Here is a 22,614-nt window from a genome sequence, read left to right as displayed (position 1 = left end):
AAGAGACAGGCGATGGGCTACGATGGGGCAGCTGTTCTCAGAATTGCCTTTTGAGGAATCTGCAAGGAGTTAAAGGGGCAGAGCTGCCATGGTGCTGCCCCCAGAGGTCGTAGGGACAACAAGGAGGATGGGGAACAATGGGAAACGACCAGATACGCATTGCTGTGGCGAGTTACCCATGCTTTATCTTCTACTAAACCCGAAGCTTTGAAGACAGTTGTGTTTCCTCATTCCCACTTTAGCCTAAAACCTGCCAGTCCAGAGTACATCCACCATTACCCCTGAATGTGTTTGGGCTGTGGCTCTGCATCTGCTCATAGTGGCTCTTCAGAGTCAGCCCCAGGCTCATCTGATGCTGTAACAACCCCTAAATCCAAGGCTAGGTTTAATGACCGAAACATCTAATCATCATGAGGAGGGTTGGCCAAGACAAAACACTGCTGTGAAATAATGCTCTTGTACACTGTAAAGATTTGTGATTCATATTGGTTTAATAAAACACTGATTGGCCAGTAGCCAGGCAGGAAGTATAGGCGGGACAATCAGACTAGAAGAATTCTGGGAGGAGGAAAGGCAGAGAGTCAGTCACCAATCAGATGCAGAGTTAACAAGATGAGAATGCCTTATTGAGAAAAGGTATCAAGCCTCGTGGCTAAACATAGACAAGAATTATGGGTGAATTTAAGTCATAAGAGCTAGTTAGTAATAAGTCTGAGCAATACGACAAACAGTTTATAATTAATATAAGCCTCTGTGTGTTTATTTGGGACTGGATGACTACGAGACTGGGTGGGACAGAAACTTCTGTCTATAAAACACTGTACCTCAGTCCTGAAGGAACTGAAGTCCCTCTGAAGAGATAAAGCTAGAAAAGTGACAGTCAGGAGCCAGGTGCTATAATAAATAGGCAGAAGGAGTTTGAAGTCAGCCTGGGCAACAAAACCTTGTTTTAAAAAACAAATACAAGTCAGCCAGTGGTGGCTTATACCTTTAATCCCACAACTCAGAAGGTAGAGGCAGGTGGATCTCCGAATTCAGGACCAGCCTGACCTACAGAACAAGTTCCAAGACGGCCATAGCTATATAATCAACCAACCAAACAAACAAACAAACAAAAACAAAACAAAACCCAGCACTCAGGAGGCAGAGGCAGGTGGATCTCTTGAGTTTGAGGCCAGCCTGGTCTACACTGTGCATTCCAGGCCAGCCAGAACTAAAATGAGATTCTATCCCAAAACAAACCATCACCAACCAAGAAACAAAGCTACTCCTCCACACCCCTAGAAAGAAAGACAATCACAGTAGAAGCGGGGCACAAGGAAAGGGAGCAGCTCAGTGACAAGGTGTACACGTCTACACCCTTAGCTCCTTGGCAGTGGTCGGGAGGACAGATGGCTTACCCGGCGGCCAGCCTCGTTGTTCTGCAGGTTCATGAGGGCTCGGCCCTGCTCCTCTGATCCCTTGGCAAAGTTCTTCTCACGCTCTCGGGCGTCTACAAACTCTTTGGCAAAGCGGTAGCCGTACTCCACATTGTCCCCACAGCCACCCCACAGCCAGTCTCGTGGCAGGTCCTTGGGCCTCGCCGTCCGGCTGCAACCACAGGTGGACAGCTCACCCTCTCGGCAAGCGCGGCTGATGGCATTCACCACCCCGGCAGCACTCACTGCGTAGGTGAAGGCAGTCTCCCGGCTACCTGCAGCAGAGGATAACAGATGGTAAGCAGGTCACTGTCCTCCGCTGACCGCCTCTTCCTCCCTCTGCTTGCTTGTGGCTTACCGTGTGGGAAGCAGTGTCCCAGGAGATGCCTGCCCTCTCCATAGCACTGATGGCTAGACACTCCTTGCCATGGGCTGACCTTGGCCCATTCTGACCTCTGCCTCTTGGTCCCAGATCTACTCTATGAAACCCTCCAGGCCTGGTCAACACTCAATCACTGTGCTTCACAGAACCCTAACAGTCACTCCTGGGGGGAGCTGTAAGCAGAGGGGGAATGGGCTTCCTGCAACTTAGGGACCATTCGGGAGTAACAGAACGGGACTGAAGAGGAAATTAAGAGATTAATAGAACAAGTCTGCACCCAAACAAGAATGGCTTCTCCTTCAGATACCTTTTCTCTCCCATCCATAAGCTAAACATCTGTGTGTCTGTCCTCTTCGTGGCTGCTGCTGCCTAGTGAGACCCTGGCAGAGGCCAGGAATAGAAGGTGACAGACAACAGTCCTACATTTCCAGCTCTCTTCCTTGGCCTCACGATGTCTATTAATTCAAGAGCACCGGGGAGCCACACCTGAAGTCTCAGCCCCCAGTAATCTCCGATAGAGTCCCAACTATGTTCCTCTTTATGGCTACAGCAATCCACTTTAAAACTTCCACAGTGCAGGTAGTGGCCCACGCCTTTAATCCCAGCACTTAGGAAGCAGAGGCAGGTGGATGTCTGTGATTTTGAGGTCTAGACAGTGAGTTCCAGGACACCCAGAGCTACACAGTGAGACCCCATCTGGGGGAAAAAAAAAACAACAGACAAAAAAAAAAAAAAAAAAAAAACACAACCCAGCCTCCTATGGTGCATGCTCTGTTGCACTGGAGATGGGATTATTAACAGCCTCCCATGGTGCATGCTGTTGAATGGTGGATGAGAATGTTAACAACCTCCCACGATGCATGCTCTGTTGCATGGTGGATGGGAATGTTAACAGCCTCCCACGGTGCATGCTCTGTTGCATGGTGGATGGGAATGTTAACAACCTCCCACGGTGCATGCTGTTGCACTGGGGATGGGAATGTTATTGGGTGCAGATGCTTTGGAAACCAGCCTGGCAGCAACTGAAAATGTTAGCAGAGTTCCCAGATGACCCAGCAATTCCATTCCTAAAAATATGCCCAATTGAAACAGAGATATGTGTCCAAATGTTTCTCCGTGGATGCTCATTGCAGCATCATTCATAATGACCACAAGAAAAGAAAGAGAAAGAATGAAAGAACCCAATTATCTACCAATGGATGGATAAAAACAATGTGCCATTAGCCATACAGTGAAATAGTAACAGGAATGAAGTACCAACATATGTCACAACATGGATAAAACTTTAAATAATTGCATCAGGGGAAGAGGCCATTTATTGTTTGATCTTATTTATAGGGATGTTCAGAATGGGAAAAATCCACAGAGATTAGCTGTAGCCCAGGGCCAGGGGTGGGGGTTAGACAGTGACAGTTAAGGGGCGGTACAAATGCTGGACTTAGTGGCTGCATACTCTGAAGACCACCAAATGTACACCGTTAAATGGCGCATTGTATGTGACAGGAATGATATCCCCGCACATCTGCTTTAACAAATTACAGAAGACACTGCTGTGGGACACCGAGGGAAGCGGCTCGTGGCAGGCCACCGATTGATTCCTCCTGGCCTTGATACTGTACTAGGCAGAATGATCTGCTCTCCTTTGTGACTCCCAAGTCTCCACACTGGGAGGGTGAAGAGGCAGAAGCCTGTAGTCAATTAACAGGTATGAAGGCTGCGGAGATGGCTCCACGGTTAAGAATATTTGCTGCTCTTGCAGAAGGCTGGAGTTTGGTTCCCAGCACCCAGGTCAGGTGGCTCACAGCCCCCTGTGACCCCAGCTCCAGAGGCTCCAATGCCCTCCTCTGGTTTCTGCATGCACACACATAGGCGCACATATGTGCATACAAATGATACAATGAATCTGAGAGGGAAGTCTGGAGTGATCCCTATTTCTTGATTACCTTGGCACCACACAGCGGTGCAGAAATCAGAACCACATGGAGTGAATCAGTTTTCCACAGTTAATGATCAGCTCTGGCCACTTGTGAACAGGAACCCCCTGGGGCCTCCACCTAAAGGTAGACGGCTCCACTTTAATTGACGCCTGCCCCAGTGCTGACTATAGCAGTGAATGCTGGGATAGTAAGATAGTCCAAGAAACTCTTTAAATTTTAAATTATGCATATCTTCATAGAGAAATGTGCATGTAGTACCTGTGGAGGCCAGAAGAGGGTGCTGGATCTCCTGGAACTAGAGTCAAAGGCAGTTATGAGCAGTCTTATAATGTAGGTGCTGGGAGCTAAACTCGGGTCCTCTGGAAGAGTATTACGTGCTCTTAACGGAGCAGGCTGGGCGCTGTTCTGGGTGAGTCATGCCTGAGAAGTCTTCCAGAAACGCTCCCAAGCCCAGACACACCCTTGGGCAGGACAGAGCCTTAGCCTCCTCAGCCCAGGGTCCCTTCCCTTCTCCACAAGCATCATCTCCCGGCATTCCTCAGAAAAATAGCTGACCTTCCAAAGCAGCTTATTCATCTTTTTTCCTTTCTCTTTATAAACAATTCTATCACTAGAAAGTTCCTTCTCATATGAAACCAAAATACGCCTCCTTGTAATGTCTGCCTGCTGGAACGGCACTTCCTAATCCTCTATCCATTTGACAGCTCTCCAGTGTTTGAAAACAAGAAACATGCCTTTTATGTGTTCCTTTCCCAAGCTACATATGTCTGATTTCTTTTACCCTCCTTTGGCAAATATGCTTCTCAGAGTCCAACCGGCCCTCTCCAAATGCCTCTTAAAACCATGCATCCATCTCTGAATGTAATACACCAAACTGACTTCTGGTTATGGCACCTGAAAGTGTCCTCCAGCACACTGGACTCATTCTGCCTCTGCTGGAAGGGTGTGGCCAGACTCTGAGAGTATGCAGTGTTAACTGCACGGGGCAGCACCTGGGGCTTGGGTAAGAGAGTATTGCATAGAAATCTCCTGCAAGAAAAACGCTTCACTACTAACAGAGGTCAGATAAGCAGTGTGTGCGTGTGTATTGTGGGGCGAGGGGGCGTAATCTAGACGCGAAGCAGTCACAGACTAAAGTAAAGCCAAACCATCCCAATGATACAAGGCCAGCATGCCACGGGTGACTGGAGAGAGTCACATCTCTCCCACTCCAGGGAAACTCAACCAACCGGTCAGCCCTCAGGCTTCCTCAGCTGTCCCACTGCTCCCGCGCAGGCTTTGGAAGCCAGGCTGCTCTTCTGAGCCACTCTGCTGCCCTCTGGTGATGACTTTTGCTGCAGCCTCAAGAAGAGGGGAGTCTAGTGATAACCTCCCTGGATCCTAGAAGGAGCTACCTTGGGCACAGGAGGAAGGACGGCTGCTTGCTAAGGTCAGGAGAGCCTTCAGGGAGGCTACGAAAAGGAGTGGGAGAGCTGGGGTGTGGTGGCACATGCCTTTAATTCCAGCATTAGGGAGGCTGAGGTGGGCTGATCTCCATGAGTTTAAGCCCAGCCTGGTTTACATAGAGAGTGCTAGGGCATCCAGGGCTACTAAGAGAGACCTATCTCAAACAAACAAATAACAGCAATGAAAAAAGAAAACAATCAATCAAACAAACAAACAAACAAAAGAAGAGTGGGGGGGGGGGGAATCAGACAGACCAAAGCGCTCCTGCTGGTAACTGAAACGGATCAAACCAGATGTACCTCCTCTGTGAGGTCTGCCTGCCCTGAGCCAGTCACCCTATGATACAATCAGACTCACAGTATCTATTTCTCACACCCCACCACGTTTGAACACACAGGTGAGTGCGATATGTGCAGGTAGATGTGCATTCCCATCAGGCCCTAGTCTACGGTAAATAAAAAGGCGTTAGTCTTGTCTCCAAACCTGCCCAGGGCAGCTCTCCACCACACTCCCCTCACAACCTTGTTGTTCCTCAGGAGCCGTCCACCTTGTTTTTGGAGACAAGATCTTTCACTAGGTCCTGATGCTCACAGGTTTGGCTAGGCTGGCTGCCAGCAAGTTCTAGGGATCTGCCTGTCTCTGCCTCTTTAACATTGGGGTTACAAGCATGTATCACTGCCCCCATCTTTCTATGGGGGTGCTGCAGATTGAATTTGGGTTCTCATGCCTTTTATGTGGGTGCTGGAGATCAAATTAGGTTCTCATGTTTGCAGGACAAAGATGCCACTCCCCACCCGCACTGGTCTCACGGTCCCACCCAAAACTGCTTAGACAGGACAGGTACTGTGCCAAGGAGTGCCAAGAGGGCTCCTCAAGAATTAGCAAGTAAATCCCACCAAAAGCCTTGTCAGCTTTCTGGGAAAACTGCCCCTCGGGCCATGGCGAAACACAGGCACATTCCTACAGCCAGAGCTGATCCCAAAGGCAAAGGCAGAGGTCAAAGGAGACTTTCACTTTTCAATTTAAGGCTAGGGAAGATGTTTGGAGTAAGTATGTGAGTGTGTGTGTGTGGGGGGTCTTTCTAAAAGAATACTTTAAAATCTCTACCCATCCCCAAACATCCTGCTGGAACCAACCCTGCTTTGGGGAAGTCCCAGCACCAGCTAACTCCAGAATGCCCTAGAGTGAGAGGGAGCTGTCCAGGGAGAATGCAGAGACAAGGCTACCAACACCTTCCTTTTATGGTCCTGGAGATAAGACTCAGCAGAATGGGGCCTGGTTTCTCAATTTCTTGCCAGGGAGGGGAGGATTGCATTTCAAAAGGACCTAAGACAATTAGACGCAAATCACACCTCCATTTGGGCAATAGGACGGGGAGGGGGAAACGGCCCCTGAGCAGTGGTTCCTCTCACCTTCCCCTCCCACCACCTTCAAAGGGGAAAGCCAGGCCTGGCCCCGGTTAATGACAGCTATTACCAACCTGGCACCAAGTTTTCACCTTCTGCTCAAGGGCTCAAGGGGAAGAAGTGAAAATCTTAGATGTCAAACATGCAGTTTGGGATTCTTTTTCCTCCCCTCTGTAAAGACTTCTGAAAAGGCCCTTCCAGCACTGAGAGACAAAGGCAGCCATGGCAGGCAGGCCTCTAATCCACTCCCTCCTTACTCGGAAGTCCTTCCCTGACTCAGAAGTCTGTTCCCTCCCAGAGTGAGTCAGACAGCCCCAGGGTGAGTCTGACCTAGAGGAACGCAGGGTGACGCAGTTACTGCTCTGACTTGTGGGGCTCCCTCTTCCTCCTAACACATTCCCAAGCCCGACAGGATGCACGAGGCTTCCATTCATGCTACCAATGGACCAGTCACCGGGGAGGAGACATGCCCCCGGGTGTGAAGACAAAGATCCTGTGACCAAGTCAAGCTCAAGTGGCCTCTTACCTATCTGCATGACTCTGCCAAAGACGGATGCGTTGTCCACAGTGCTGCAGTTCCACCGCCTCTGCCGGAACTGGTGCTGGCACTCCCTGATGCCCGTCTTGGCTCCCTCCCCAATGTAGGACATGTGCTCCTGATACAGCTGACACAGCTTTCTCTGGCCCGGGGAAAGCCCGGGAAGCTGGCTGCACACAGGCTGAGCACCAATGATGAACATCTCAGGTCTCTGCACCGGGTTCAGAGCTAGTGACCTACAAGCAATGCAGAAAGGGGGAAGGCCCGCGGTGAATGTACCAGCTGCAGCTCTACGCATTCACGAAATCCCTCTCCACCAAGGCTCCACCATCAGAAGGGAACTTGAGCACAGAGTGCATGCCTTCAAAGAACTTGGAGGGAAACTGAGGCACGAGCACAAATGCTATCTGAGATACCATATGCCTCAGACAGTTGGCTGCTAAGGCCTTCACAAGAGATGGTAGGGTGTGGCTGTGCACCCCTTTAATCCCAGCCAAGCTAGAGGCAGATGAAGATGGATCTCTGTGAGTTTGAGGCCAACCCGATCTGCATGGTGACTTCCATCCAGGACAGTCACAGCTACATAGTGAGACCCTGAATCAAAAAGACAAACAAAAAAACAAAAACCAAAACCAACACAAGACAAACAAACAAACAAACCAAAACGCAACAAAAATTTGAACTGTCTTAAAGGACGAGGGCAGACAAAATGGGCTAAGCGGGGCAGCCATTCTCTAGAGGGAGAGAACAGAAAAGTGAGCTGTCGGTGGAGAGCACAGACCTCATTGGAGGAGGAAGAATAAGGAGTTTAGCCAAGTGCAGGGTGCATGATGGAAGGTCACTAATTCCCCTAATGCAAATCTGCTCATGCCTTTAAGACAGAACACCCCACACGTGACTATGTACCCTAACCATTCTCTTCTCCCACCTCTCGGCAGCCCAGACCTCTGCTCATCGGCTTGGGGGCTAATTTGTCATCTGGCACATATCACAGATGAAGAGCTAAGTTAGATGAAGGACTTACAGATTTGCCAGCTGAATAAAAGCCCGAGTTGGGCACAGACCGTGCCATTTCCATGTCTACTTGGCAAACACGGTGGCCTTAAAAACACAAAAGAGCCTACTTGGTTCTTTCTACAAAGCCCTCTTCTGACCTTCAAACTGATCTAGTAGAAATTTTACTGTATCTACTTCTACCAGCAAAAAACCCCAAACAAACAAAAAACAAAAACACAGAGAGCTACAATACCACACTATACATACACATACTTATACATACATGCAAATATTTATACACTTTTTTTTGTGTGATGGGGGAGTCTCACTGTGTTCTATAGGATGACCTTGAATTATCTGGGCTCAAGTGGTCTGTCTGCCTCAGTCTTAATAATGTGGGGAAGGGGGCTGGAGAGATGGCTCATGGGACTGAAGAGATAGATGGCTCAGAGGTTAAGACCACTTGACTGCTCTTCCAGAGGACCCAGGTTCAATTCCCAGCACCCACATGGCTGCTGACAACTGTCTGCAACTCCAGTTCCAGGGGACATAACACCCACGGCAAAAACACAAATGAAAAAAATTAAATGTGTGTGTATGTGTTTCTAATAATGGATTTCAGACTCTCATTTATGCTATCAATATTTTTTGTTGACTAAATAACAATAAAAGCTATTTGTTACAATTCACAGGCTGGGAAGGAACCTTCAGGAAGGGTTTTAGACAGGATCTAAGTGGGCGGGGAAATCACCTGACCAATGCCTATGATCTTCTCATGAAGCCCTCACCTCTGGGAGCTTGAAGGAGAAAATGAGTTGTCCCAGCCTTCCTGGGATGACAGAGGCCCTGGTATTCCTCAGATAAAGGTGTGATCACTCCCATGGGGCCCTGCTTATGAATGGTAATCTTGGTTACCCCAGCAGCCTCAAGGTCGGCACAGGCTAGCCCCTCAGTTCTCGCACTCACCACCAGGAGCTGGCATCAGTCAGGAGCTGGGCCCAGCTGGAGAGCAGAGCTGCTATGAACAGCAACATCAGGCTGGGCATGGTCAACCTCAGCCCATCCCAGTGCCCTGGGACCAACATCTTCCGAAGAGGAGCTCCCTGGAGAGAGGGAAGGAGAGGAGAGTTAGCATGCAAATGCCACAGACCTGGGGAGCCCGGGAGAGAGGAGGACAATGCCGCAGAGATGCTCAGAGCTGTGGGAGGGATCCGAAGGCAAATTCTGCCCCCCTTCCCCTCCCCGTGGGAAATTCAGCCCTTCCTTTCCAGCCTCCTCTTAAGGGGAAGCTGCTCACCACAGGGCCTTGGAGTCCCTTACTCAGGACCCCATTCTGAAAGGAGCAAGCTATGAAGCCAGAAAAGCTAACAAAAACTGCCCATTTCAAGAAGAGTGCGCCTGGTGCAGCAAGTAAGAAGCACACTTGCCCTTCTAGGGCCCAGGACAAGAGCACAGAGACAAAGGAGCACCCTTGTACTTAAAAAAAAAACAAAAACAACAAAAACAAAAACCACCCACTCCAGTTCAGAGATTTAATTCTCTATCAGACTCTTCTTTGTGGGGGTTAAGGGTTAAACACCTGCAGAATTGGATGTGACTACACCCCAATAGGCTGTCCTCTTGTTTCTCCCTGCTCTTAAGTTTTCTGAACGCAAATCCTTGTTTACCCTTAAGGAGTAATAGCAGGGAGAAAGAACATCAAGGCCGCGCAGGAGCCCAACAGGAGCAGGCTTTGGCGACCCGACCCGTCTCCTCCCCCAACACTTTGGCCTTTGAAGGGCCACACGGAATGTGATTCCAGCAGCATTTGAACAGCACCGGCTCTAGGCCACTTCTCCCAAATCTTCCGGGAGGTCCTGCCCCCTCCCTTGCTTCAATGACGTTGCCACCTTTGCCTTGGCTGAGACACACCTGGCACATTTGGAAAATACAGCTTTGGCATCCTAGAGAAATCGACCAAACGCCCACCTACAGCTAGGTTCTTCTCATTTCCAGTACACACACGCACACGCATGCACGCACGCACGCACGCACAGCACACGCTCCAGACAGTCCCAGGCTAGCTCACCACGCTGATGCTGAGTTTCTGGGTCTCTAGACTCTCCGGGAGGGGGCGGCAGATGCTTTTTAGACCTTCGGTATAGGAAGTGTTTGACCTCGGACCACTCAGAGCAGAAGATGGCCCGAACAGGATTCAGAGTCGGGACGTGCCTGTTCCCCACCCCTTTTGGTTTTCCTGCTGGAGGTCTCAGCTGGGGCCGGGCACCAACAGGCAGGTGTGTGGGGCCCCGCAAGGGTCAGATCAAAGAGAGATTTGCTCCTCAGCTTTTGTCATGTAGAATCAGCTCGGAAATGATCCGGCCTTTAGCGGGGCCGCTAACAACTCCAACTTTCCTAACCGACTTCACCGCCTCCTCTAGGGGATGTCCCTCCTCCTCCTAGACCCCCCATAAATCCTCCTCCACCTCAAGATAGGAGGTCTGTGAAGGTAGAACTTAGAGAGATGGGGCAGAGATAAGGCTGGCTCCAGAAGCTAATAGCTTTATGGAGGGGGAGGGTCCAGGCCTGGGATAGAAACACACAAGGGAACAACTTCAAAGGGCTCCCTTGTCCAAACATCCCCAGCTTCTCGTCCCAGTCCTTGGGGACCTTTCAGCCTTCTCTGGCTGCCCTGGCCAAACCACCACAGACTGGAAACCTCCCTACTCCCCACAGCACCCCGCCCCATGGGTCTTTACACAGCCACACTACCAAGTAGCATAGGTTTCTCCCAATGGATGGCACCAACGTCCCCCAGCCCTCTCTCCCCAAGTTTTCCACAGGTTCCTAGGAAATCTTTTTTGAGGTCCTATGTCTAACCAAAGTCAATCTGGGAGTCTGGAAGAGCATCACTTCAGAGACAGACAGTGCCTGCTAAAACCACTGTGTTTGACTGCCCAGGTCAGACGCCCAAAGGCAGTCTAGGGCCAGATTCATACAAGTTGCAAATTCCACACCTTTGCAAATTCCCCTCAGAAACAGGGGGAAAATGTAATGGCCCCCAGCAGCTCTCACCACCCTGTGTGCTACCAAGTTCACATGAAATTCTAAAAATGACCCCAAACCCAACCAACCAGTCAAAGAAAAAAGCCTCCTGTATGTGTGTTGTTCCCTCTGCCTATCAGACATGTGGAACATGAAACAAGGCACACACAGTGTCCTTAGCAGCTCTGTCTTGGCCAGCAGGGGTTCAAGAACTGGTGCTGGGCAGCCATCTGCACTTCTGATGCCTTCGCAGGGTGTGTGGGGATGGAAAGTGTGGAGCTAACTGAGATGTTTTGGTCCCACTGGGTATAAATACGTCAAATCCAGACAGGACACAGATGTAGCCGGAGCCCAAGGAACAAGCTGCTTCAGACTGTGGGACCTGAGCAGGGCCTTGGAGTCATATGAACCCTGATGTGACAGCTTGCTCTGGTCAGAGGGGAAGGGCTTTAGAAGGCTAAATGAGACACTATGGTGAGAGAAGGCTTCAGCCAAGTCTGGACTTCTCGGGGTGACTCTTGCTTATGAACTTCGGGGAGTACTTCCAAGGCCTGGTGTCTAATCACCATGGATCATTCAAAAACAATCACCCAGGGAAGTGCCCATTCCTCTGGTTACCGAGTGCCACCCTTTGGACCATGAAGCCATGGGCAAGCAAGTGAAGTGTAAAACAGCCGGGATTTCCTGTCGCCCTGCCAGTTCTCTCTTCCTGGATTTACACCTTAAACCTTGCTGTCTTTCCAGCTCCTCCCTGTCCCATGCATCAAAACAACTGCCATTGATCGTGTCTCCAGAGTGCATTTAAAGCTTGCAACACACTCTCCACCCCTACCGCCATACCTTAAGAGGCCAAAGAGCTGGCTAAGTGACCTCTAGTCTCCAAATTGTTTCACGACTTCTGTATTAAATTCTCTACTGTTCAGCTTTCTAATTTTGTAAACTCTCAAAGTGTGGCCAGCATCGATTAGTATCAGTATCGCTTGAAAATCCATGAGAAACACAAAATCTCAAATTGCCAAGTTCTACCCAGACACAGTTCTGTGTCTAGCAATCTGCTGTTGTTGTTTTTAATGCAATTCTTTATAAGAATTTTATTACATTTATTTATTTGTGTGAGGAGTCAGGGGTGGGCACATGTGTTGGGAACCAAAGGACAGCTCCGTGAAGTCAACTGATGCCCATGAAAGTCTGAGGGCCACTTTCCTGCAGCCATCCTCACTGACAGGTACTGAATCGATATACCACCTTTTCATAATAACGCGTTTGTATTTTAATAATACATGTCTACTTGTTGATACCTTAAACCAGTCACTCTAGGGTGTTAAAGACACCTCAGGGTCATGGAACTTTCAGCACAAGCAAATCAAGCCACAGCTCTAGCATGACAATGTCCTCTAGTTTTTACTCTGTTGGTCATGTATGTGGATCATTAAAAGGATCACGACAACAACTCACATGACTGATGACAGTGGCTGCACAAGTCTGGGATTACATCAAGTACCACTTGGTGCACACCTAAAGAGTACTGGACTGTTCACTTTAGATGTCATGGGTTGTGTCTAAACAAAGCAGTTACCATTTAAAAATGTGTTCACAGTGATGCTGGCCCCTCCCCTGTAGACATTTATGCACCAGGAAGTACGTCAAGAGCAGTCCTATGGCAGTGCCTGCACCAAGCCTGAGTCTGAGCTCCAAGACTTAGCATGCGCCAGTCCATGAGTTCTAATCTCAGCCAAATAAAAATAAACAAATAAGTAACGAGATAGCAGCTTCAAGCTGGCTTCATGCTGTCAGCAGTGTCCTCAACAGTGGGGTGGATGGGCCAGCTATGATCTCTGGTTGCAATGAAATATTGTGCAGGAATAAAAATGAACAAGCTATAGCCGCATGCAACCACATACTCAAATCTTAACAACATAACGCAGAAAAGCAAGTCACAGAGACTATAGGTGTAAGCCATACAGAAGAGCAAGCTGATTATCATCAGCACCACGTGGAGGTTCCCTCCAGGATGGAAAAGGGAAGGGACCATGATGAAGAAGAGGCCTGGAGTTTCTAGACACCAGCACAGCCTGGGTAATGAACAATGCCGGTTCACCGTTGCCACTCATTTGGCTGTGCATATACTATGTGTACATCGTGGCTCTCTGCCATTTCCCGAGTTCCTGTATTGTACATTATAGGACAGAAGTGTTCAAAACTGAGAGGAGATGCCACTAGCATGAATGGAGGAGCTCTATACATTCCCAGTCTCACCGGGCACAGTAAGATCCTTCCCTGCCCCCTTTTCTCCTTACAAAAAGAATATTCAAGCTCAAAAGGAAACATTAAACAAATTAGTAAACACTAATTTAGAGACAGCCCTGTGACGTAACGATTGGAGGATGGGGTAACTATGGAGAACATCAGCGCACAGCCCCCAGCATCCTGTCCGTGAGCCAGCAGTTTCTGTGGCAGGAATCAACGCAGCATGGTTTCCCTTCACTGTGAGGAACCCAGGCTTTGGCCAAGCTACTTTCTATATCACGTTTGTCTGTCTGTCTGTCTGTCTGTCTGTCTGTCTGTCTGTCTATCTAATTTTGCTAGCGGTCACTATTTGGTTCACCAGCTCTCTCTCCGGCGTAACTGTTTTCATAGATGATGCCTTTCTTCTTTAACAGACATTTTTTTTTTTTTTTTTTTTTACAGTGACCAAAGATTAATGCGATCCTGCAGGGAAGACTTTATCAGAAAACCCCCGTCTCTTAAAGGAATCCCCAGAAGCTCATCTTCTGCTCAGCTCAATTATCACAGCCTTTCCCTGCCAGCCTTAATTACTTCTCCCAAGGGTCTCTGCCTCTACCCTGCCCCCCATTCTTCCTTGCCAGCTTTGCTCAGCGAATCTTCTTAGCCCTAAGGCACGGCATTCCTTTGTGTGATCTACTTCCTCCACAGTTGGTGGAGATGAAAATTAAAAAATCTATGGTGGGAAGGGAGGGAGGTTTACCAGTTCTACCACCTTTTGCGGCAGCCCCTGGAGAACTCATGTGTCGCGAGGTGTGCCTTAGGGAGAGAGAGGGTGGGTAGAAGAGAGGAGGTTTAAATTCTGGCACTTGGGAGAGAAGTTAAACTAGGAATGCACGTGGCATTCCCTGTGAGGAGGTAGTGTGTGTGTATGTGTGTGCATACGTGTGTGTGTGTGTGTGTATCTGTGGTAAAGAAGGAGAGCTGGAGATGGACCCAGAGTTCAGATCTCCATGTTTCCAGGAATAGAAAATCCCAGACCATCAGTCAGCTTCCCGAACCCTGGAAAAATACGTGACCTACTCTCAATTGCAAGGACACTATGAAAATAAATGTTAAAAGCCAGCAGAGTCCCTGGTTTCCAGGTAGTCCCCCTTCCCGACCCTGCGTGCATGGTTCCCGAAAGTGGCAGGTCCCAGCTGAGTCCTTTTACTTGGAAAAGCACCATTTTCTCCCCAACTGCCAAACAAAAGTCCTTGCCAGTTTCAGTCTGGGCAGAAGAAGGAATTTTCGTCCACTTGCACCTCGATGTATTACAATCATCTCAAAATGCGCCTCTTCCGAGGAAGGCAGAAATGGGCAGCCCCTAAGCCATCACGGCTTAGGAAACTATTCCGAGAGCCAAAGCTTTAGGCTTGTTTCCAAGGAATTGGAGGGCTGTGGAAAAGGTGTTTAGATGCTCTCATCTTGCAAAGTAACCAATTTTGGTCTGCTGTGGAGTTCTGGGGTATGAGCTGCTTCCATACTCTGAGAATTCCGGAGTTCGCAGGGAGGGAAGGGGTACGCAGTACAGAGCTCTGGAGCCTGGGGGGCGTGGGCTGGGGAACTGACAGCCTGTCTATGCCCTGGAACAAGTGCGTCTTGTGCTAGCAACTCAATGCACTTCTGCCTTTGTGAACTGGAGCATCGTTTAAAAGGAGCTGGAGAAGGACCGTGATGTTGCTCAGCCTAAAAAGGTGTCTGGTGTGCGGCCTGGTGACTTGATGCTCAGAATCCACACTGTGGAGAGAACAGATTTTTACAAGCTGTGTTCGACCTCCATGCTCACGCCATGGCACAACATGTGCACACACATACTCACTCACACACTCACACACACACACTAGATTAAAATGTAAAAAAATCCTTGAGACCTTGGGAAACCACGCTATATCAGCAAGTGGAGACAGGCCTACACAATAGCACATCACGTGGGAGGTGGAGGCGCAGAAGAATCAGGTGTTCAGTGCCAACCTCAGCTACATTGTGACCTTGAGGTCAACCTGGACTACTTGAGACCCTGTCTCAAAAACAAACAGACAGACCCACTAACTGACAGGTGGCCAAATGTCTTTTATTAACAGTGGCTTAATTTTCTGGAACATGAATACCCTAGTGGGCAGGAGGGCACAGACTCATCTCCCCATTGCCCACGGCTTCTGCCGTAATCCTTGCAGCCGCTCACACATTCACTTGAAAACAGGCTCCCGAGGCTTTTGAGTTTGCCACTCTGTTCACTAAAGGAGCTTCAGTGTATGTATTGTTTATTAATATGTTAATTATGGCTATAGGTATCATTTTACTAAATTCTCACTCCTGTATATGTAAAGCTGGCTTCACGTATGCAGTCTTCTGAAAGCAGTTGCTCTTTTCTCTAAACAATGCTAAAGTGTATATGCATCTGTGTGTGCCTATGTGTGTTTGTACCTGTGTGTGTCTGTGTGTGTCTGTCTGTATGTGTGTCTGTATATGTGTGTATGTCTCTGTTCATGCCTGTGTGTATGTGTGTCGGTGTTTGTGTGTCAATACGTCCATTAGTGTTTGTCTCTGTGTTTGTGTGTGTCTATGTATTTGTGTGTGTGCTTTTGTATCTGTGTGAGTTTCAGATGGTTGTAATCCACTATTTTGGTGCTGGGAATCAAACTCAGGCCCTCTGCTAGAGCAGCAAGTGCTCTTAACCACTGAGTCATTTTTCCAGTCTCTTGGTTAGTGGTTGTCACAGTAACAGAAGGCAAACTAGAATGGGGTACAATGTCAAAATCCAGAGACAGGGAGAACTTCTGTGTGCTTGATGCAGCAGAACCTCCACACTGGGGTTACTTCTTGGGAGTCCTGGGGACCCACCGAGGAGTCTGGGCTTTGTTCTGTGGCTCACAGGAGCTGCTCCGGGCACCACACAGGTGGAAGTACCATCAGATCTGTGTTTAGAAAATGTGGTGAGTAGTGGTCATAATGACTGATGGAGGATAGAGTGGGTTCCAGCAGAGGGGTCAGAAGCTATGGAAACCTGATAAACATGATAAGGGCAGGAGGAGAACACAGGAGTCCCAGGAGAGGAAAACAGGCACAGAACGACAAGCTAGCACTGAGAACTGACCAGGAGAAGACTGTTTTATCTAATGGTGCAGGCCTCAGATTGCAGACTGCTTACCCTTGGTCAAAGTGAAACAGGACTTGACTCAGTGGTATAGCTCTTGCCTAGCATTTGTAAGGGCTTGGGTTTTACCCCAACACTGCAGAGACAGAGCAAGCAGGACGGGGGGAAAAACAAACCAACAATCGTCTCCATCCACATATGAACGTGGGGAGAGCCCACCATAACCAAAGTCACCTTAGGAGGCTAAAGTACATTTGATCTCTGGGGATCTATCTACCTTACACACCCACACCACCGATCAGAAGGGGTCACTATTCCTAAAACACCACACGGCTTTAAGTATATGTGTCATTTACAATGAGTCATGAAAATGAACAACTGGACCATGAGATGGCTCAAGGGGTCATGGTGCTTGTCACATAAGTCCAGCAACCTGAGTTCCATCCTGAAACCCATGTAAAGGTGGAAGGAGGGACCCAACTCTACAGACTTGTCATCTGGTCTGTATACCACACAGCGGCACATGCACACACGTGTATGTACCATGTACACACACAAATGCCATGTCCAGCACAGCCTCAGGGACTGACACGACTGTAGTGGTCTGCATAGGAATGGCATTCACAGAGACTCATGTGTTTGAACACTTAGGCACTAACTATGAGGAGGTGTTGCCTTGTTGGGGTAAGTGTGGCCCCATGGGGGTGGGCACTGAGGTCTCATATGCTCAAGCCACGCCCAGTGTGGGACACAGTCTCCTTCTGCTGCCTGTGGATCAAGATGGAGAACTCTCAGGTCCTTCTTCCACACCATGTCTGCCTGTACACTGCCGTGTTCCATCATGATGATAATGGACTAAACCTGTAAGCCAGCCCCAACTGAATGTTTTTCTTCATAAGCGTTGTGGTGGTCATGGTGTCTCTTCACAGCAATAGGAATGGAGACAAAAGGACACAAAGAACAAAAAGAAAAGCTGGGTTTGGGTGGAATGGGCCCTCTGATGGAGAAGCCTCATCCCCTCAGAGGCTCGGTGTGTTATTACATACAGTTAAACAGGGAGACGGTGTTTACGGTATGCAGTGATCAGTTTGTGCCAGAGAGCAGCCTTCAGTAAATATCTGGGGGGAGAAATCTACAGTGGACATTTTCTGCACACAATCAACATTCGCACTTGAACCAGAGGAAGTCCTTGCCATCCCTCTCTTCTTCACCCATGGGAGACTTTGCCACTCACATGGGCCTGAAGCACTGGTCCATGATAACAGCCCATATTTACTCAGGACTTCATTCACCAAAGCCTTTCTCCACTTCCCACACACAAATGATTATATAATTTTTAAAAATTAAAAAAGAAAATAAATTACAGTTAATCTAATAAAGGGCAGCTTCTGCATCCTAGACTTGTACATATTTGTCCAAGAAGTCACTTCATTCTCTTATGATGTCTCTCCTGCTCAGTTGTTCTGGAGAGCTCGACAGATATCCAACTTGCACACAGTGTGACTATATATCCTGGCTTTTATTGCTAAGATGTTCCTGTATTACTGAGATCTAGTGAGCTGATAGAAGAAATGATTCTGTAGCTTCCAGGACTGACTTACAAACAAACAAAATAAAAAATAAAACACATTCCCATAGGCAGTCCTCCACGCTCATTCTTCCTTTGATGATGGCGAGCAGAGTGGCTGCTCTATTTAGAACACAGTCCCTGTGTGAAAGCCTTCATCTCCAGCCTGTGACGCTGCTGTGAGGTGACGTAACGTTCCAAGGAGCAATCTAGTAGAAGGAAATTGGGTCACTGTGTTGGACGCTTGAAGGGAACACGGAGACCTAGGGCTCCCTGTCTGTCTCCTTAACATCTTAGCCATGGAGTGAACAGTCCTCCACCACAGGCTCCCTTCCTGATGCTCCGTTTCACCACAGGCCCCAAAGCAACACAGCCAACAATGATCTGAAACGGTGAGCTTCCTCTTTATAAGCTGTTTATCTAACGAGTAAAACAACAGCCTTTAAAGCCAGGACCAAAGATAGAGTTCCAAGACAGAAAGCTGCCCGGATCCCCAAAGGACCAGTGGAGAACGTCCCAATAGTGGAACATCCACTTGGGATTTTTGTTATTGCTTTCTTTTTCAAATCAGGGTTTCTCCGTGTAGCCCTGGCTGTCCTGGAACTCACTATGTAGACCAGGCTGGCCTCTAACTCAGAGACCCTCGAATTGCCTCTGCCTCCCAAGTACTGGGATTAAAGGCGTGCGCCACCACAGCTTGGGTTTTCACACAGGATAAAAATAAACTACAGCTTTTTAGAGCCAATGGAATCTTGGGGGAGCGGATTATTACACGGGTCAGCATAACCTCGACCAGCACAAAGCCTTATCTTAGTCTTCTTTGTGTTAGATTCACCTGCACACTTTTCTGTTGTTGCTATGGATTAGACCCAGCCTTGGGCACACTAGGCAAGCACACTATCACCGGGTCACACCCCTGCCTGTGTTTTATGACAGGCTCCTATAAGTTGCACAAGCCAAGGACTTGGAACTTGTGATGCCTTTGAATTGGTCTTCCAAGTGTTGAGGATTGCAGGTGTCTGTTGGGGCATTTTGCTGGCTGTATTTGAAAACTGACCCTCTTAGAGCATAAATTGGTACACATTATGGGAATCAGTGTGGAGGTTTCTCAAAAAGCTAAAAACAGAACTTCCATATGATTTGGTTGTATCACTCCTGAACATAGTCCCAAAGGAATTGCATCCTACTACAGTGATACTTGTTCGTTCATTATTATTGCTGCTTTATCCACAATAGGAAGGAAACAGGATCAACCAAGACATTCATCACTAGATGAATGGATAATGACAACGTGGCAAATAAACACAATGAAATTTCATAAATAAAATCATGCAGTTTACAGGAAAATGGATGGAACCAGGACTGGGAAGTCATTTATTAAGACAGGTAACCCAGACTCTGAGAGGCGAATCCTCACTTCACTCTCATGTGCGGATCACAGCCTTTTGTTTGCTTGTTTTGAGACAGGGTTTCACTGTATAGCCCGGCTAGCCTGGAACTCCCCATGTAGACCAGGCTAGCCTCACTCACAAAGATCTGCCTGCCTCTGCCTCTTGAGTGCCAGGATTAAAAGCATGAGCCATTATGACTGGCCCTGCTTCTAAATTTTTTTAAAGATTTATTTGTTTACTAAGCCCATGTTCATGCATACGAGTGTACAGAGAAGACAGGGTGTAGGCACCTTCTTTTTTGCTCTGCCTGTTCCTTAAAGGCAGGTTTCCCCCTGAACACAGAGCTTGGTCTTTCCCACCAGCTAGCAAGCCCCAGGGGTGCTTCTCTCCCCACTCTTCTTGGAGCTGGGACAACGGACATCTGTCAGACACCTGCTTGCTATCTCCGTGCTGGTCCAACTCTGGTCCTTGAGATTCTATAGCCAACTGTTCTTGACTATGCATCCACCTCTCCACCCCTAACTTTTATATATGTGCATCCACCTGGGAGTGAGAGAGCAGACAGCTGTTGGAAAACTAGAAAGGGACCATAAAGGGGGGTAAATAATTTCAGCAGAAAATGGCCCTACAATTAAATCCCAGTAAATGTTACTTATGCTATATTTAATATCTATAAAGTCAAGATTATTTTGATTAATAGCTGACCATTTACATAAAACAGGCCTCTTTTAGAATTTAGAGGTTTGGGGGTTTTATTGTTATTAGACAGAGGCATCCAGCTTCCTGCTTCTCTAAGGACAGACACTGAATGAGGGAACAGTCCTCCAACCTCTATTCCTGAGGGCATAAGGCATTTTACCTACCTGAAAAGAAAGGAAAACACAATACTGTTGAGGTATTTTTAAAAACCTGAATCTTCCAAGTATTTTTATTTTTCCATTTTGATTGTGTGTATGTGTGCGCGCGTGTGTGTGCTACAAATACACATGCCACAACACCTGTATGGAGGTCAGAGAACAATTGTGGGAATTGGTTCTCTTCTTCTACCTTGTGGGTGCCAGGGATTGAACTTGGGCACTGAGGCTTGGCAGCACGTGGTTGGGCAGCAAGTGACTTTACCCGTTCAGCCTCCTGGCCCTTCAGCCACTGGCATGAAGCTACTGACCAACCAGGCTTAAGTGGCAGCACATGGAGGTTTACTAACGCGACTCCAGCCCTACACAGCGGCTACCCTTAACAAACCACACTTCTCTACCCTGTCATCTCTACTGGACAATGAGAGAGGAGGCTGGGTGGGCAGCTAAGCGCTATGGCACTTGCCCAGCCTGCTTGGGTCCATTCCAGCATGCTGGGGGAGGGGACATCAGAGCCAAAGCCACACCACTGTGTTCCATTAATACCCTTCACGTTTACTGATCAGTGCACAGGTCTGGTTCTGCTGGATCATCAAGCTCGCTGGGCAATTGCACTTTCAAATAAGTTCATTTTTAGAATTTCCAACTTTTAATCAAAGTAAGGCCTAATAACTAAGCTGACTTTTAGTATTCACAATAAGTTAGCACATTTTAAACTGCATTTCTCTGATGCTCAGTGCGGGCGGGCATAGATATCTTACATGTCTATTAGGCATCTGCAATGCCTCTTTCATAGGTCATTGATTTTTAAAATTAGGAATCTTACAGAAGGAGGCATCCCCCGGTGCCTGCTAGCAGGTGGCCAACTCTAGCTGTGGTATCTGAATCAGCTTAGTCCACTTGGTCCTCAAGTTGGTGCAGCCCTGTGGCTCCCAGAGTATGCCCGCCTGTCTCTCACTGTGTATAAATGGAGTTCGAGCGCTGCCAGCGTGCTATCGACTCCGTGTTTATGCTTTCGGTGACATTCACATCCAGCTTTCTCATCTCAGCTGAGGTCAAAGGGATTGCAAATCTCACCCAGGACCCAGAATTTGACTGAGCTGGGGTTTCTGCTTTTTACATGAATATAGGTTCTACAGGGAGTCCTTAAACCATGCCGCCAGTGACACACAAGGCAGATGGATCCTTTGACTCAAATGGCCAGGAAGACACTAGCTTTGCCCAGCTAAATCTAGCTTTAAAAAAATGTTTTTGCCAAAGAAATCCTGTAACTCGATCCGTGTTTCCATCATGCTGGGAGAGGAAGTGTGGAATCAGAGCGCTTCTCTGACTCCCCGCAAACCTCCCTTTTTTTGTTTGTCGCTTTTTGCCCAGTCACTTTTCCAAACCTAACCACACTCTGCAGCCACGACGCTGTCCTGAAGTCACCCTGTGTGTCTAGATGACGAGGTGCTGGTAAAGTTGACCCGAATGAGGAAAACGCCACCCCACTCCGCCATCTGGGTTCCTTCAGCAAAACGAAATAACGCTTTCAAAAACACTTAGAAACTAGTTTAAAATACCTTTAAGGAACTAACAGTGGGCCAGGCGGTGGTGGCGCACGCCTTTAATCCCAGCACTGGGGAGGCAGAGGCAGGCGGATCTCTGGGAGTTCGAGGCCAACCTGGTTTACAGGATACGCTCCAAAGCTACAGAGAAATCCTGTCTCAACCAAACAATAAACTAACAGTGGGACTGGCGAGACAACTCGACAGGTAAAGGTGTTTGCCACCAAACCTGACAACCTGAACTCAATCCCTGGGATTCACATGGTGGAAGATGAAAACCGACTCCCAAAAGTTATCCTCTGACCTCCACACATGTGCCATATTGTGTGTGCTCTCATACATATGCATACAAACATAAAAAAGCAATAAGCAAATGTAGCAGCAGTAGTAGTAATAATAATAATAAAAGAAACTGGCAGGGAGTTCTGAAATTCTGATGAACATCCTCTGTAAAACACTGTTAATGGTGGGTGCCCAAAGCTACCACCCGGGAAAGAGCCCAGCAGATCTGCCAGACAGTGCAGAAACGGATGAAGGGATGATCTCAGTTCCACACAGAAGGGCCTGACCTTATCAAGGCTGCCAAAACAAGCTGAGGTGCCCAGCATTGCCATCTCCTTAATTGCCTACGAGTGGTGTCTTTTTGTTATTAGATTTTATTTATAGATTTGTGTATATCTGTTTTAGTATATGCAAGCATGCATACATTCAAAAGGGTGCATGCATGGGCCTGTTGGAGAGGGGGCCAG

General features: G+C 48.1%; 1 protein-coding gene across 1 annotated transcript in view; it reads right to left on the bottom strand.

Annotated features, from left to right (window-relative positions):
* The window catches only part of Wnt5b (Wnt family member 5B), a 107,741-nt gene that overhangs the window by 5,630 nt on the left and 79,497 nt on the right, over positions 1 to 22,614 (bottom strand). Inside the window, exons 2-4 of the mRNA XM_057781835.1 lie at positions 9,090 to 9,226; positions 7,116 to 7,363; positions 1,401 to 1,693 (exon numbers count right to left, since the gene is read on the bottom strand). Of these exons, the coding sequence (XP_057637818.1) occupies positions 1,401 to 1,693; positions 7,116 to 7,363; positions 9,090 to 9,208 (660 nt within the window). The 5' untranslated portion in view covers positions 9,209 to 9,226. The remainder of the gene's footprint in view (positions 1 to 1,400; positions 1,694 to 7,115; positions 7,364 to 9,089; positions 9,227 to 22,614) is intronic.

Source organism: Chionomys nivalis, chromosome 1 (genome assembly GCF_950005125.1).
Source record: "Chionomys nivalis chromosome 1, mChiNiv1.1, whole genome shotgun sequence".
Classification (NCBI taxonomy): domain Eukaryota; kingdom Metazoa; phylum Chordata; class Mammalia; order Rodentia; family Cricetidae; genus Chionomys; species Chionomys nivalis.
The sequence above is the reverse complement of the archived record's forward strand: the minus strand, read 5'-3'. Positions and strand labels throughout refer to the sequence as shown.